This window comes from Schistocerca nitens, chromosome 2 (genome assembly GCF_023898315.1).
Source record: "Schistocerca nitens isolate TAMUIC-IGC-003100 chromosome 2, iqSchNite1.1, whole genome shotgun sequence".
NCBI lineage: Eukaryota > Metazoa > Arthropoda > Insecta > Orthoptera > Acrididae > Schistocerca > Schistocerca nitens.
This window is the reverse complement of record NC_064615.1, coordinates 36661350-36673952: the sequence shown is the minus strand read 5'-3', so window position 1 is coordinate 36673952 and position 12603 is coordinate 36661350. Positions and strand designations below refer to the sequence as shown.

The 12603-nt window shown below is 38.2% G+C and overlaps 2 protein-coding genes across 8 annotated transcripts in view; one reads left to right on the top strand and one right to left on the bottom strand.

Annotated features, from left to right (window-relative positions):
- LOC126235705 (intraflagellar transport protein 27 homolog) overlaps nt 1–4870 on the bottom strand; it is a 47728-nt gene extending 42858 nt beyond the window's left edge. The window contains exons 1-2 of the mRNA XM_049944465.1: nt 4416–4870; nt 4214–4333 (exon numbers count right to left, since the gene is read on the bottom strand). Of these exons, the coding sequence (XP_049800422.1) occupies nt 4214–4333; nt 4416–4532 (237 nt within the window). The 5' untranslated portion in view covers nt 4533–4870. The remainder of the gene's footprint in view (nt 1–4213; nt 4334–4415) is intronic.
- The window catches only part of LOC126235704 (lethal(2) giant larvae protein homolog 1), a 337149-nt gene continuing 329411 nt past the window's right edge, over nt 4866–12603 (top strand). For 2 of the 7 annotated variants that reach the window (XM_049944464.1, XM_049944463.1), the window contains exon 1: nt 4867–5479. In XM_049944464.1, the coding sequence (XP_049800421.1) occupies nt 5396–5479 (84 nt within the window). In that variant the 5' untranslated portion in view covers nt 4867–5395. Of the gene's footprint in view, nt 5480–12603 lie in introns of all 7 variants that reach the window. The other 5 variants (XM_049944460.1, XR_007544801.1, XM_049944459.1 and 2 more) reach the window with 5 other exon arrangements.

Genomic DNA, 12603 nt, shown 5'->3' with positions numbered 1-12603 from the left:
TATGTCAATGATATGGGTTATAACAACAATATGTTACAGTTTGCTGATGACATCACCCTTTTTGCCAAAGGAAGAACTGCTGCTGAATCACTCCAAGAAACAGATGTACTCTTCCAAAACATTAAAGAATGGTTCATCAAAAACAAAATGAAAGAAGAAAAAACACAACATCTGATATGCACCCTTAACAACATCGGATGCCATGATAATATGGAGGCTGTTAAACTGTTGGGCTTCATGATAGACAGGAAACTAACAATGAACGAACACACAGTGTACGTGTGCTCCAAGCTCTCCCGTGTAATATATCTTCTGAGGTGGTTAAAAGGTGTATTGAGTGACCATTATCTCATAACAGTATATTATTCCCTATTCCATAGCCACATCAATTATGGCCTACTGTTATGGGGACATTCTGCAGGTTGTAAGGATGTGCTAATTCTACAGTAAAAAGCTCTCAGAATAATCACATCAAGCAAAGACAGGAGCACTGCAGGCCTATATTCAAGCAGTTAGGAATTATGACAGTCTTCAGCCAGTATGTGTTTTTATGTCTCATCAGCATGAAAGAAAACCAAGGAGTCTTCAGCATGAGGCAAGATATACACAATCACAATACCCGTAACAAGAGGAGCATCGAAATACCCAGGTGTCGACTGACGGGAACGCGAGACAGCTTTCCAGTGGTTGCCCTAAAGATGTTCAACTCACTGCCTCAAGAAGTGCAGTCCCTGCTGCTAGGAACTTTCAGAAGGAGAGAAGCACAGGACCTGAAAGAACGCCCATTGTACTCCATTGGTGAATTCTTTAATAGTGACCAAAGTGAATGGACAAACAAATATTGTTTCTATTAAGTATAAATGTCTTAATTTTGTGAATATTTTTTTAAACATAATTAACCTTGACGCAGTCTGTCCAGTCATGGCTGGTAAACGACACAGATTTAGTAATAAAGTAATAAAGAACAGTAAATCCTACTAATGTGGAATGAGTCATTTTACTTTCACATTGCAAATTAATTTGTAAATATGGCTGATGGTTGCTTGTTGGACATTTATAAAGAACCTAAAACAAATGTGTCTTTGTAAGTGATACCTGCCACCTTTTATGCATTACAATAATAGAAAGTCTTCTATAGAATAGGAGACGTCAAGAAGAAACTTTTCCAGTTCATTTTCAAATTTTACTTTGCTGTCTGTCAGACATTTTGTATCAGTGGGTACCTGATAAAAACATTTTAGTTGCAGCATTATTCACCCCTTTTTGCATTAAAGGCAACTATAATTTGGAGTAATAAAATGTCATTTTTCCTTCCGGTATTGTAATTATGTACGTCATTGTTCCTTTTGAACTGCAGTGGATTCTTTAAAAATAAAAAAAATTCATAAGGGAATACATATACTGTGAAGCAGTCATCAGAATGCCCAACTCCTTTAACAGATGTCTAATATATGATCATGGGTAGGCACGATATTTTTGAGCAATGAAGACTTTTTTTTTCTTAAAGATGAGTTACACCTGAGCATTTTTCTACATGAGATTACTGAATGAAAATGTATTTCCTGTGAATGCTCTCATCTGCAACATCCTCAGTTCTGCACCTCTAGGGGCATTATACCAATGATAGGTGTAACACGTGGTGTGAAAATAACAAATGGGGTGAAAATTTCAAAATTCCTACGTGTCCATATTGATGAGAATTTAAAGTAGAAAAATCAAATTTTGAAATTCCTAAAACAACTTAGTTCAACCTCATTTGCATTTAGAAATATTGCAAATGAAACTGAACTAAACTGTTTTAGGAGGTCAAAAATCTGATTTTCCAGGTGAAGTTCTCATCAATATGGACACCTAATAATTCTGAAGTTTCCACCCTATTTATTATTTCCACACTACGTGTTACAGGTATCATTGGTACAGTGCCCCTAGACATGCAGTACTGAAGATGATGTGTGCTTTTGAAATTGTGGGTGAGACCATTCACAGGAAACTTTGTTTAGATACACTTAAGCACCAAAGGAACTCATATAGGCATGCATGTTCAAATACAGAGATATGTAAACACACAGAATATGACTCCGCAGTTGGCTGTGCCATTCTGTAGCAATTCTGGACGTGTGGGGTGTCACTTTATCCTGCTGGAACTGCCCAAGTCTGGCATGGTTGTTACTTCGGTTGCTGCTGCTACAATGGCAGGTTATCAAGATATAAATGAGTTTGAACATGGTGTTGTAGTTGGTACATGAGCAATGCGACACATCATCTCCGACGTAGCGATGAAGTGGGAAATTTCCCTTATGACCATTTCACAAGTGTATCATGAAAATCAAGACTCCGGTAAAACATCAAATCTCCTCCATCACTGTGGCCGGAAATAGATCTTGCAAGAATGAGGCCGATGACAAGTGAAGAGAATCATTCAATGCGACAGAAGTGCAACCATTCTGCAAATTGCTGCAGATTTCAATGCTTGGGCCATCAACAAGTGTCAGTGTGCAAACCATTCAACAAAACATCATCAATATGGGTTTTCGGAGCCGAAGACCCACTCGTGTACCCTTGATGACTGTACAACACAAAGCTTTATGCCTTGCCTGGGCCCGTCACCACCGATGTTGGACTGTTGATTACTGGAAACACTCTGCCTGGTCAGACGAGTCTCATTTCAAATTGTATCGAGCAGGTGGACATGTACGAGTATGGAGACAACGTCATGAATCCATGGATCCTGCATGTCAGCAGGGGACTGTTCAAGTTGGTGGAGGCTCTGTAATGGTGTGGGGCGTGTGTAGTTGGGGTGATATGGGACCCCTGATACATCTAGATACAACTCTGACAGGTGACATGTACATAAGCACCCTGCCTGGGGTCACCAGTATCCATCCATGTCCACTGTGCATTCCTACGGACTTGGGCAGTTCCAGCAGGATAAAGTGACACCCCGCACATCCAGAATTGCTACAGAATGGCTCCAGGAATACTCCTCTGAGTTTAAACACTTCCGCTGGCCACCAAACTCCCCAGACATGAATATTATTGAGCATATCTGGGATGCCTTGCAACATACTGCTCAAAAGAGATCTCCACCCTCTCAGACTCTTGCGGATTTATGGACAGCCTTGCAGGATTCATGATGTCAATTGCATTCATGGTGTCAGTTCCCTCCAGCATAACATCAGACATTAGTAGAATCCATGCCAAGTCATGTCGCAGCACTTCTGCATGCTCGTGGGACCCTACACCATATTACGAAGGTGAACCAGTTTCTTTTGCTCTACCGTGTACATGAGGAAGAATAATGGTGTAACACTGAGCCTTTGGGAACGCCATACCTAATTTCTCATCACTTAGGATAATGTCTCTTAACCACATTAAGTACAACTTACTCCATTCTTTTGGTTAGATACGACATTATCCATTGGTTTGCTACCCCATCAACCGCACAAAACCTCAATTCATTTAGGAGAATACTCTGATTCACACAGACAAATGCCTTTGATAAGTCGCAAGAGTATCAACTGGCGCTATCTTGCTGTTTAATGCGTGTAAAACTTGGTGAGTAGAAAATGTAAATGGCTTTCTCAATCGGAAAACTCTTCTGAAATCCAAATTGTTTGCTGAGTTAGTATTGCTGTTCAGTTGATAGACTATTCTACAATACATCACGTACTCAAAAATTTTGTAAAATGCTGTTAGCAGTGGAGCAGGTCGGTAGTTATAGACACCTCTCTATCACATTTCGTAAAGAGATGTTTAACAACTGCAGATTTCGATTTCACTGAAAGAATGACTAGAGTTAGTGTTGCAACAGTGAACTCTAAATTCACGGGGATCGCTGGTCATGCATTACAAATGCCTCTATACATTGCAACTGATCTAGAAGTTCTAAATTTGACCGTAAACTGCTAAAGACCAAGAAAATACGGAGTGTATATAGTGTATGCATGTAATAAGTAGAAATGGCATTATCATTTAAAATTGGCTGAAATTTGTTCGGAATTTCTGGTACTTATTTCGTCAGCTGTTATTTCCAGATTGTGTATTTGACTTACAAGTGACACCTCAGTACCGATATTACGGGGTCAACGCACTTATACCGTTTGGGTGGGGTTGCGCTCCAACGCGAGAGACTCGGTAGCCTATTTCAAAGTAATATTGGGAAGGAAACAGTGGTGATAACAAATGTATATTGCATATACATTTTGTTACCTACATATTTTGGTAGGAGATCTTCGTAGATTTCCAATCCTGATGAATCGTACAGGTATAGTTCAACCACATCGTCAGTATCCGGGATTGGAATCTGTTTCACAAACAAATCAGCTCCTAAAGTCTAGAAGAGAAAATAAGGATTTAACTTTCCTTCCATTCCCTGTGTAATGCGAAACGAAGTAACTTAAAAATTGTTCTTTTACCATCGTATAACTTTTCGGAAACTGTCTACCCTCTGACAACAACATTTGCATTAAAGCAGTTTTACCGACAGTCGAATCACCGACAACAGCACACTTTACCCGAAGTATATTGGGCATCGTGGGAAATAAAACTTCTGCATTTGCATCCGTAATACCAGTACTGCTTCTGTCTTCAGCCAATGGAATTCTTGTTTAAACTGTTTCAGCTTGTTGCTAAGCAACAATTTATGTTGCAGAAAACGAGAGAAGTCAGATGGGTATTTGTTTTGTTATCTTTTACAACTGAATTACTTCAATTTATAACCATTTATCGGCTCGTGACTTTGTTCGTCTCCGACAGCAAGCTATATCATCGCCTGTAAACATACAAGCTTGTTTTCCGCGAAAACAAAACAAAACACTGTGACAACTCTTTCATTCCAATAACAGGTGATGCAACAAAAGGTGTCGCTAATGAGTCATTCGTTGGTATTCTAGGTGTTTGAGATCGGTAAATCTTTTTTGTGCTGTCACTGAGTGAAACTGATTGGTCCATAGACAGGGATGTTTTGGGCATATTAATTTCATTCACATCTAAATCAGTCATTTAATTAAATTACGGTGTCTTCGTTTTTAGACGTATTTTACATAAATAAATTAAATCGTGATCTCAGTATTTGAGCATTAGAAGAAAAAATCTCAACATTCGTAATCAGAAGAAAGAGTCTAGTAAACTGAACAGCTTTGACATAGCGTTGAAGCCGTTTAGATATCTGTGAGAAGGGCGGGTTACACAGGTTGACGTAGACAGGCAGGCGTCGCTGCGGAGAATGTTTAAGTGACATACCGCAAGGTTTATGAACAACCGTTGGCCGGAAGTTTGTATCCTCCATTCAAAAAGATATTATATGGCGTATAATAGTTAAAAGTGTAAAAGTGAAGTGCAAATTGTTGGTTTCTTACTTCCTAACCTAATTTATTGTGCGTTATTTGAAAGCAAAATGCTGAAGTTCATCAGGGGGAAAGGCCAGCAGCCATCAGCTGAAAGACAGAAGTTACAGAGAGAGCTATTTGCTTTTAGAAAGGTGAGTACGTCTTCAGTATAGCTTCCCGTCATTTAATAGACGGTTGGACACAGTTTCTTGTTCAACTACATGGAGGTTGCAAACGTCGTTATGATTTGTGTGACAGTGTGAGTGGTGGTATCGTTTTTTTACTACTACAATGGTAACACTTATGTAGTGGGATTAAGAGCTTGTAACTAATTCTTGAGTTACAAGAAATCGTTTATAATTTAGTCTTGCACCGGTCGTGTCTTCGTTTCTTATTGTTTTGATACTTGACAGTTATTTACAACAGGTGTGATGCTCCATGGGACAAGAATGTGTGTTGTTCGTTCGGTCAGAACAAGCAGCTTCGCAATTAAAAACTGGCCGGGGATTTATTTATGTTTTTCGAATACTTGGTACTAAAATCGTCCCATCTGTGTCAAGTGCTGTTGGGTTTCTTTCGGTCGAAGATTAATGGACTGCAGTACATTGATGGATTGCTTATTAGTGTTACCACAGCAATGACGCCATAGTAATGCCCTTGTTGTACAGCAAATATGACCACTATTATGTCGTGTGATTAGAAAAAGTCACATTATAACCTGCAAAGTTTAGTCTTCCCACGTTTAAAGATTTGCTCCACAGTGGTTGCTTAATCTCTGCATGGATCGATGAGTGATGATCTTGAATTGGTCAAAGAATACAAGACCTCCTATTACCTTTAAACTACAGTTCAAAGAAATTCTGTAGATCGGGCTTTGTTCTCTACACATTGTACGTTTCATAATAGTTATAGCCTTTAATGGTGTAGGCATACCACTATTTGTAGATGTTAAGATTTATTTGATTAAAAGAATATTTACTGTACAATCCCAAAATAATTTTACGTGGAGTCTGAGTATTATATTTGAAGTCAATTGAATGGTTAATAATGAGTCCTCACACTCACAAGCAGCTAAGTTTGTTCTCTATATCTGCCATTTCAGATCACCAAGAGTTCAATCTGTAAAAAATCCTTTTTACTCTCTCAGATCAGAAATTCTGTGGGCCTACATATTTATTTATGGAATCTCAGTCAAAACAGATATGCCACCGCTTGCTGTGAAGGGTTGGATTACACCAGCTATAAAAATCTCTTGCAAACATAAAAGAATACTCCACATGTTATGTAAACAAAGTAGTGACTCCCCCCCAACTAACAGAATACTATAAAAACTACACATGTATCCTAAGAAGAGTGATAAGACAAGCAAAAAGGATGCAGAATGATGAGTACATTGACAAATCGAGCAATAAAGTAATAGCAATGTGGAATATCATAAAAAGGGAAAGAGGGGAAATGAAAGCTTCACATACGAACATAGAAATCAAACTCCACAATGAATATATACCTAATCCCGAAGTAGTGGTGAACTCATTCAACAATTTCTTTACAAGCATAGCTGAAAAACTGGTCCAAAATAATCCTAACACAAATTACCAACCAGCAAACAAAAAATATCACACATGTGCAGAGTCAATTTTCATCACCAAAGTCACTGAAAATGATGTTGCAAAAGCCCTCAGAGAGTTAAAAAATTCATATTCAGCTGGAATTGATGGTATCCCAGCAGTTGTAATCAAAAATTGTGAACACACAATTGCTGAACCATTAACTCACCTCTGTGACTGTTCTTTCCAGGCAGGTATCTTCCCTGAAGCTCTGAAACTTTCTAAAGTAATTCCTGTCTTCAAAAAAGGTGATAATAAAGATATGAATAACTACAGGCCTATCTCAATCTCATCCTGCTTTTCTAAAGTTTTTGAAAAAATAATGTCCAAAAAAATGATGGACTTCATTGAAAAAAAAAGGTTTACTAAGTTTAGCTCAACATGGGTTCAGAAGCAACAAATCTACAGAAACTGCAGTATATGATTGCATAAATACGCTTTTAGAACTGTTAGATAGAAAACAACCCACAACAGGCATATTTCTGGATCTGTCAAAGGCTTTTGACACTGTTGACCACAAAATATTACTGGAAAAATTAGAACACTACGGTATCAGAGGAATTGCAAACAACTGGATTGCTACATTCCTAACCAATCGGACGCAGAGAGTCAGCATGAAATATACTAATAGACAAAGCAACTCAATAACCGAAATACTATCAAGTAATAAAACTGTAAAGCAAGGTGTTCCACAGGGCTCAGTATTGGGACCCCTACTTTTCCTCCTGTATATTAATGACTTGAGCCTGAATGTTGATGCACACAAAACAATAATTTTTGCTGATGACACAACTGTACTCCTCAAAGGGGAGAATACAGAGGCGGTGCAAAAAGCTGTGAACGTGGCTACTGATCAACTCGGCAATTGGGCAAAAATCAACAGATTAACCATCAACACCAAAAAGACAGCTTCCATGAATTTCCACACAACACAAAATGCAAATTACTCTCAGCCATCTGTCACTATAAATAACCAGTCAATAGATACCAACACTGTTTTCAAATTCCTAGGTCTGTGGGTTCAAGATAACTTGAAATGGAATACACATACAGGAAAGGTAAATGCCAGGATCTGTACTGGCTGTTATGCATTGAGTGTGCTGAAAACATGTACTAGCCTGAAAACATTAACCAGTGCATACTACGCTTATATACAAGCCCACCTAAAATATGGTGTAATATTCTGGGGAAATGCTCCAACTGCTCTGAGCACATTCAGAATCCAGAAGAGAGCATTAAGGATTATTAATGGGAGCAAACCCAGAGACTCCTGCAAACCCATCTTCAGAAAGTTAGAAATCCTAACACTGCCTTGCCTCTACATTCTTGAGACTCTAAAATTCTTCAGAAAACATATAGTGCCAACTGACCCCAGAGTCGTAAAAAATAATCAAATACATGAACACAACACCAGGAAAAACGCAAACCTGCATGTTATACGAACAAATACTCAACTGTGTCAAAAGGGAGTTTTCCACATGGGCCTCCAACTGTTCGACAATCTTCCCACTAATATTAAGTCCATTGAAGATAACATAGAATTTAGCAAAGCCGTGAAGTCATATTTGTTGTGTCACTGTTTTTACTCTGTAAATGAATACTTAGACAAGTAATCTTGCTGTTTGTGCTAAATTGAAAACATTGAGCAATATAATACATTAGAATACTATAGGCTTACATTAATACATGTTAACAATGTTAAATGACATTTTCCGACATCTGCAACACACTGTGTACCAACAGATCACATGGAATAAATAAATAAATAAATAAATAAATAAAAAGCTGCTGCACAGTATAGAATTTAGAGTTTGATGTTACATTTATTTCCCTTATCTGTGAAGTCACAGAGTAATCAAACAGTATTAAAAAGTTTAAAATGTTCACATATAATTGATTGTATATACTTGTAGCTATCAGAAATTCATGTAATGTTAATTTGCACATTCAGTTCCTTTCATGGCTTGTTATTCATGAATTCTGTGATAATGTTATTTGCTGTAAGTTCTCTGCACGTCAGTATGAATAGGTGTGTAAGATAACATATTAATGTTTGAAAATACATGTGCATGAAATGTGGATTATAGTAGTATATGACGGCGAAAAAGTTAGTTTTCTTAGTTATTGTGTAATGTGCATTCAATCAACTAAGATTACAGCTTTGGGGTAATCTTCCTTTGATGACTGAAAAGTGGTTTACATTGAGTGGTGCTTGTTTGCCTTGCAATATTAATGGGAATGAGTTCAGCGTTAATGAAATGCTAGTTGCATGTAGTATTGAATAACATTTTGTAAACAATTGGAATGCAGGGGCGGCTTGCACTTCCTTCTCCATCTCTACTCTGCAGACAACTGTGAATATGTGGCAGTGAGTACAGTGTTTTGTCACAGGTATTAGGGTTTTTTCCCCATTCCATTCATGTCCTGAGCATGGAAACAATTGGTGTGTGTGTGTGTGTGTGTGTGTGTGTGTGTGTGTGTGTGTGTGTGTGTCCGTGCACTGTCGATAAGTAGGAGGGCCATTATATATTCCTAGTATCATCATTTAAAGCCTGTTCCTGAAACTCAGTAAGTAGGTTTTCTTGGACTAGTTTTTATATAATCTTCAGTAAGTAGTTTTTTTGGGGATAGTTTGTCTATTGTAGAGTCTACTTGTTCAGTTTCTTCAGCATCTCCGTGACCCTCTCCCTAGTGTCAGATCAACCTGTGATCACTCCTGTGCTGCCCTTCTGTGTATACTTTCAATATATCCTTTTAGTCCTATTTGGAATGAGTCCCACACAAGAGAGCAATATTTGAAGATGGGTCATATGAGAGATTTGTCACCGATTGCATTTACCAAGTAATTTACTAATTAACCAAAGTATACAAAGTGCTTTACCAGTGACTCAGCCTGTCAGATCATTTCATTTCACATCCGTACAAGGTTACACCCAGGTATTCGTAGGAGTTGGCCGATACCAACTGTGACTCGGTGATGTTATAGGATAGGCTACTGTGTTTTGTTGTTTTTTGAAGTGCACAATTTTACATTTCTGAACATTTAAAGCAAGTTGCCAATCTGCACCGCTTTGAAATCTTATCAAGAGCTGACTGAATATCTGTGCAGCTTTTCTCAGACAGTACTTCGTTATAGAAAACTGCATCATCTGCAAAAAGTATGAGGTCACTAGTAATATTGTCCGCAAGGTCATTAATATACAACATAACAGCTAGGGTCCCAAAACACTTCCGTGGAGCACACCCAAAGTTAGTTCTAGATCAGCCAGTGATGTTCCATCCAAGATCACATGCTCCATCCACCCTTAAAAATTGTTCAATCTACTCAAAAATTTCATTGCTACCCCATATGATTGTACTTTTTACAACAAGTGTAGAAGAGGTACCGGGTCAAGTACTTTTCAGGAGTAAAGAAATACTGCTTCTACCTGACTGCTTTGATCAAAAACTTTCAGTATGTCATGTCAGAAAAGTGCATTTGGTTTCGCATGATCATTGTTTACAGAATCCTTGCTGGATGGCAGGGAGTTAGGTATACCTCATTATATTTGAGCTTGGAATAGGTCCTGAGATTGTACAACAAATAGATTTTGAGGATGTTGGAGTGTAGTTTTGTGGGTCAATTCTACTACGCATCTTGTAAATGGTTGTGACCTGTGCTTTCTTCCAACTACTGAGCAAAGTTTTCTGTTCAAGGGATGTATGATGGATTATTGTTAGAAAAGGAGCTAACTTGGAACAGAATGTGCTAGTTATTCCATCAGGCCCTGGATCTTTATTTAATTTTTATTATTTCGGATGTTTCTCAGCACCACTGATACTAACACCTATTTCACTCATCTTTTTTGTGGAACTAGGATTAAAGTGGGGCACTTCTCCTGGGTTTTCTTTTGTAAAGGAACATTTTAAAATGGAGTTGAACATTTCAGCTTTTGCTGTGCTGGTCTCTATTTCAATTCCTGTCTCATTCACGAGTAATTGGACACTTGACTTTGGTGGCACTAACAGCCTTTACATACAACCATTTCATTGTGTTTTGTGAAATATCATTTGCAGTATTCTGCTACTGTAGTCGTTGAAGGCTTCACGTAGTGCTTCCCTGACAGCCAACTGCATTCATTCATTAGAGTATACACTAAGTTTCTATAAACTGTTAGGATTCTCTGGAAACGGTCCATTATAGTTGGAATGAGCAGTCATTTGTTCAGTCAGTAGCCCTAACACAAGGACAGGAGTATCTTTAAATGGTAACCTGTTACTGTGATAGGTAAACTTTCTTCTATTCCATCTTCTTTGTTCTTGCTCTTTGATTAATGATAATGCTGCATATCCACTTTTTGACTGCTGCAGTGGGCTGTATTCTCAAATTACAAAGTATTACCTTGTTGGAGGAAATTTGCTGTACTCTTTAAGCACATCACATTTTTTTTTTTTAAAGAAAAAATGAGAATACCACAGTCACTGAACTGTCCATCAGCAACTACAAGAATCTGTTGACAAGGCGTAATGCCAGTCTCTCCTTGCCAGGCATGAAGTACTTCTCCGTAAATACACCTCTGCACACAAATAACTGTTTTCACGCACTGTTGAAATTATTAGCAAGTTTTTAAGCAATGTGAGGGACAATGCTGATTTCCTAAACACATCCCTATTTTGCATATAAGCCACTTTTCTTCTGCTGATATAGACTCACACCAAAGGCCAACTTAAGTTTCACATTTCCCTCTAGAGAAACCTTAAACATGAGTTGACCATTGGCAACCCACACATATTGGCTTCCCCTGCTGTCCAGTCTGGAATGTTGCTGTTGGAGACATTCTATCTGGTTCCCTGGATACTCAGCTGCACAGCCTTACAGCCTTTCACAGTGCTTAGCTTTGGTCTGTGCTCTAGCAGTGGGAAGTACTGCACATGGAATTTCACACCTCTAGGTCCCACCTCTGTAGTGGCCAAGAGAAACTCGAAAATTTCCTTCATGCATTGGTGTTTACATCTCTCTTCATTTTACTGCATTAGATTTCCTCTTTATTTTCTTTTATATTTTATGACACATTTTATGTATTATCTCAGTGACACTGAAAGCATCTCTAGGTGAGATTCCAGATGTTACTTCACGTGTATAAAATGCATAAGGGAAAATATTAAATTATATAACTCAAAACAAATACAATAAATGTTTTGTCCTTAACCTCTTCTAGCAATTGTCGTATATCTATTTCATGGTGACTTAGTTGATAATGGTCACACTCTAAAACTAAATATTTGAGGCAATCCGTGGCCTGTTGGAAAATATTTTTTGACAATTGGTAAGGCTCTTACCTGCAGTTGCAATTTGTGAGGAAGCCTCCATTCCTTCCATCCATCTAATTCTGTGGATAACACTGTGAAAGACAACTTGTACATCAACAAACGGAAGGAGAAACTGCAAGTTAATTTTGGGCTGAAGTGCAGTCAAGGTGTACCCACTTCTTTACTCAAGTGTCGCATGCTGTGAAGGGATGTGGATACAGTGAATCATGAGTCAGTTGCTAGAAGCCATTGAGAATAAAAAAATGTAATGATTTATTTTGGCTGAAAATGCTAAGTGATTGCATTTGATTTTCAAATGGAGAGTGGGCAGAAAACTATGTATGCGCACAGATTGACCTGTAGTGATGCCCAAAGCCTAG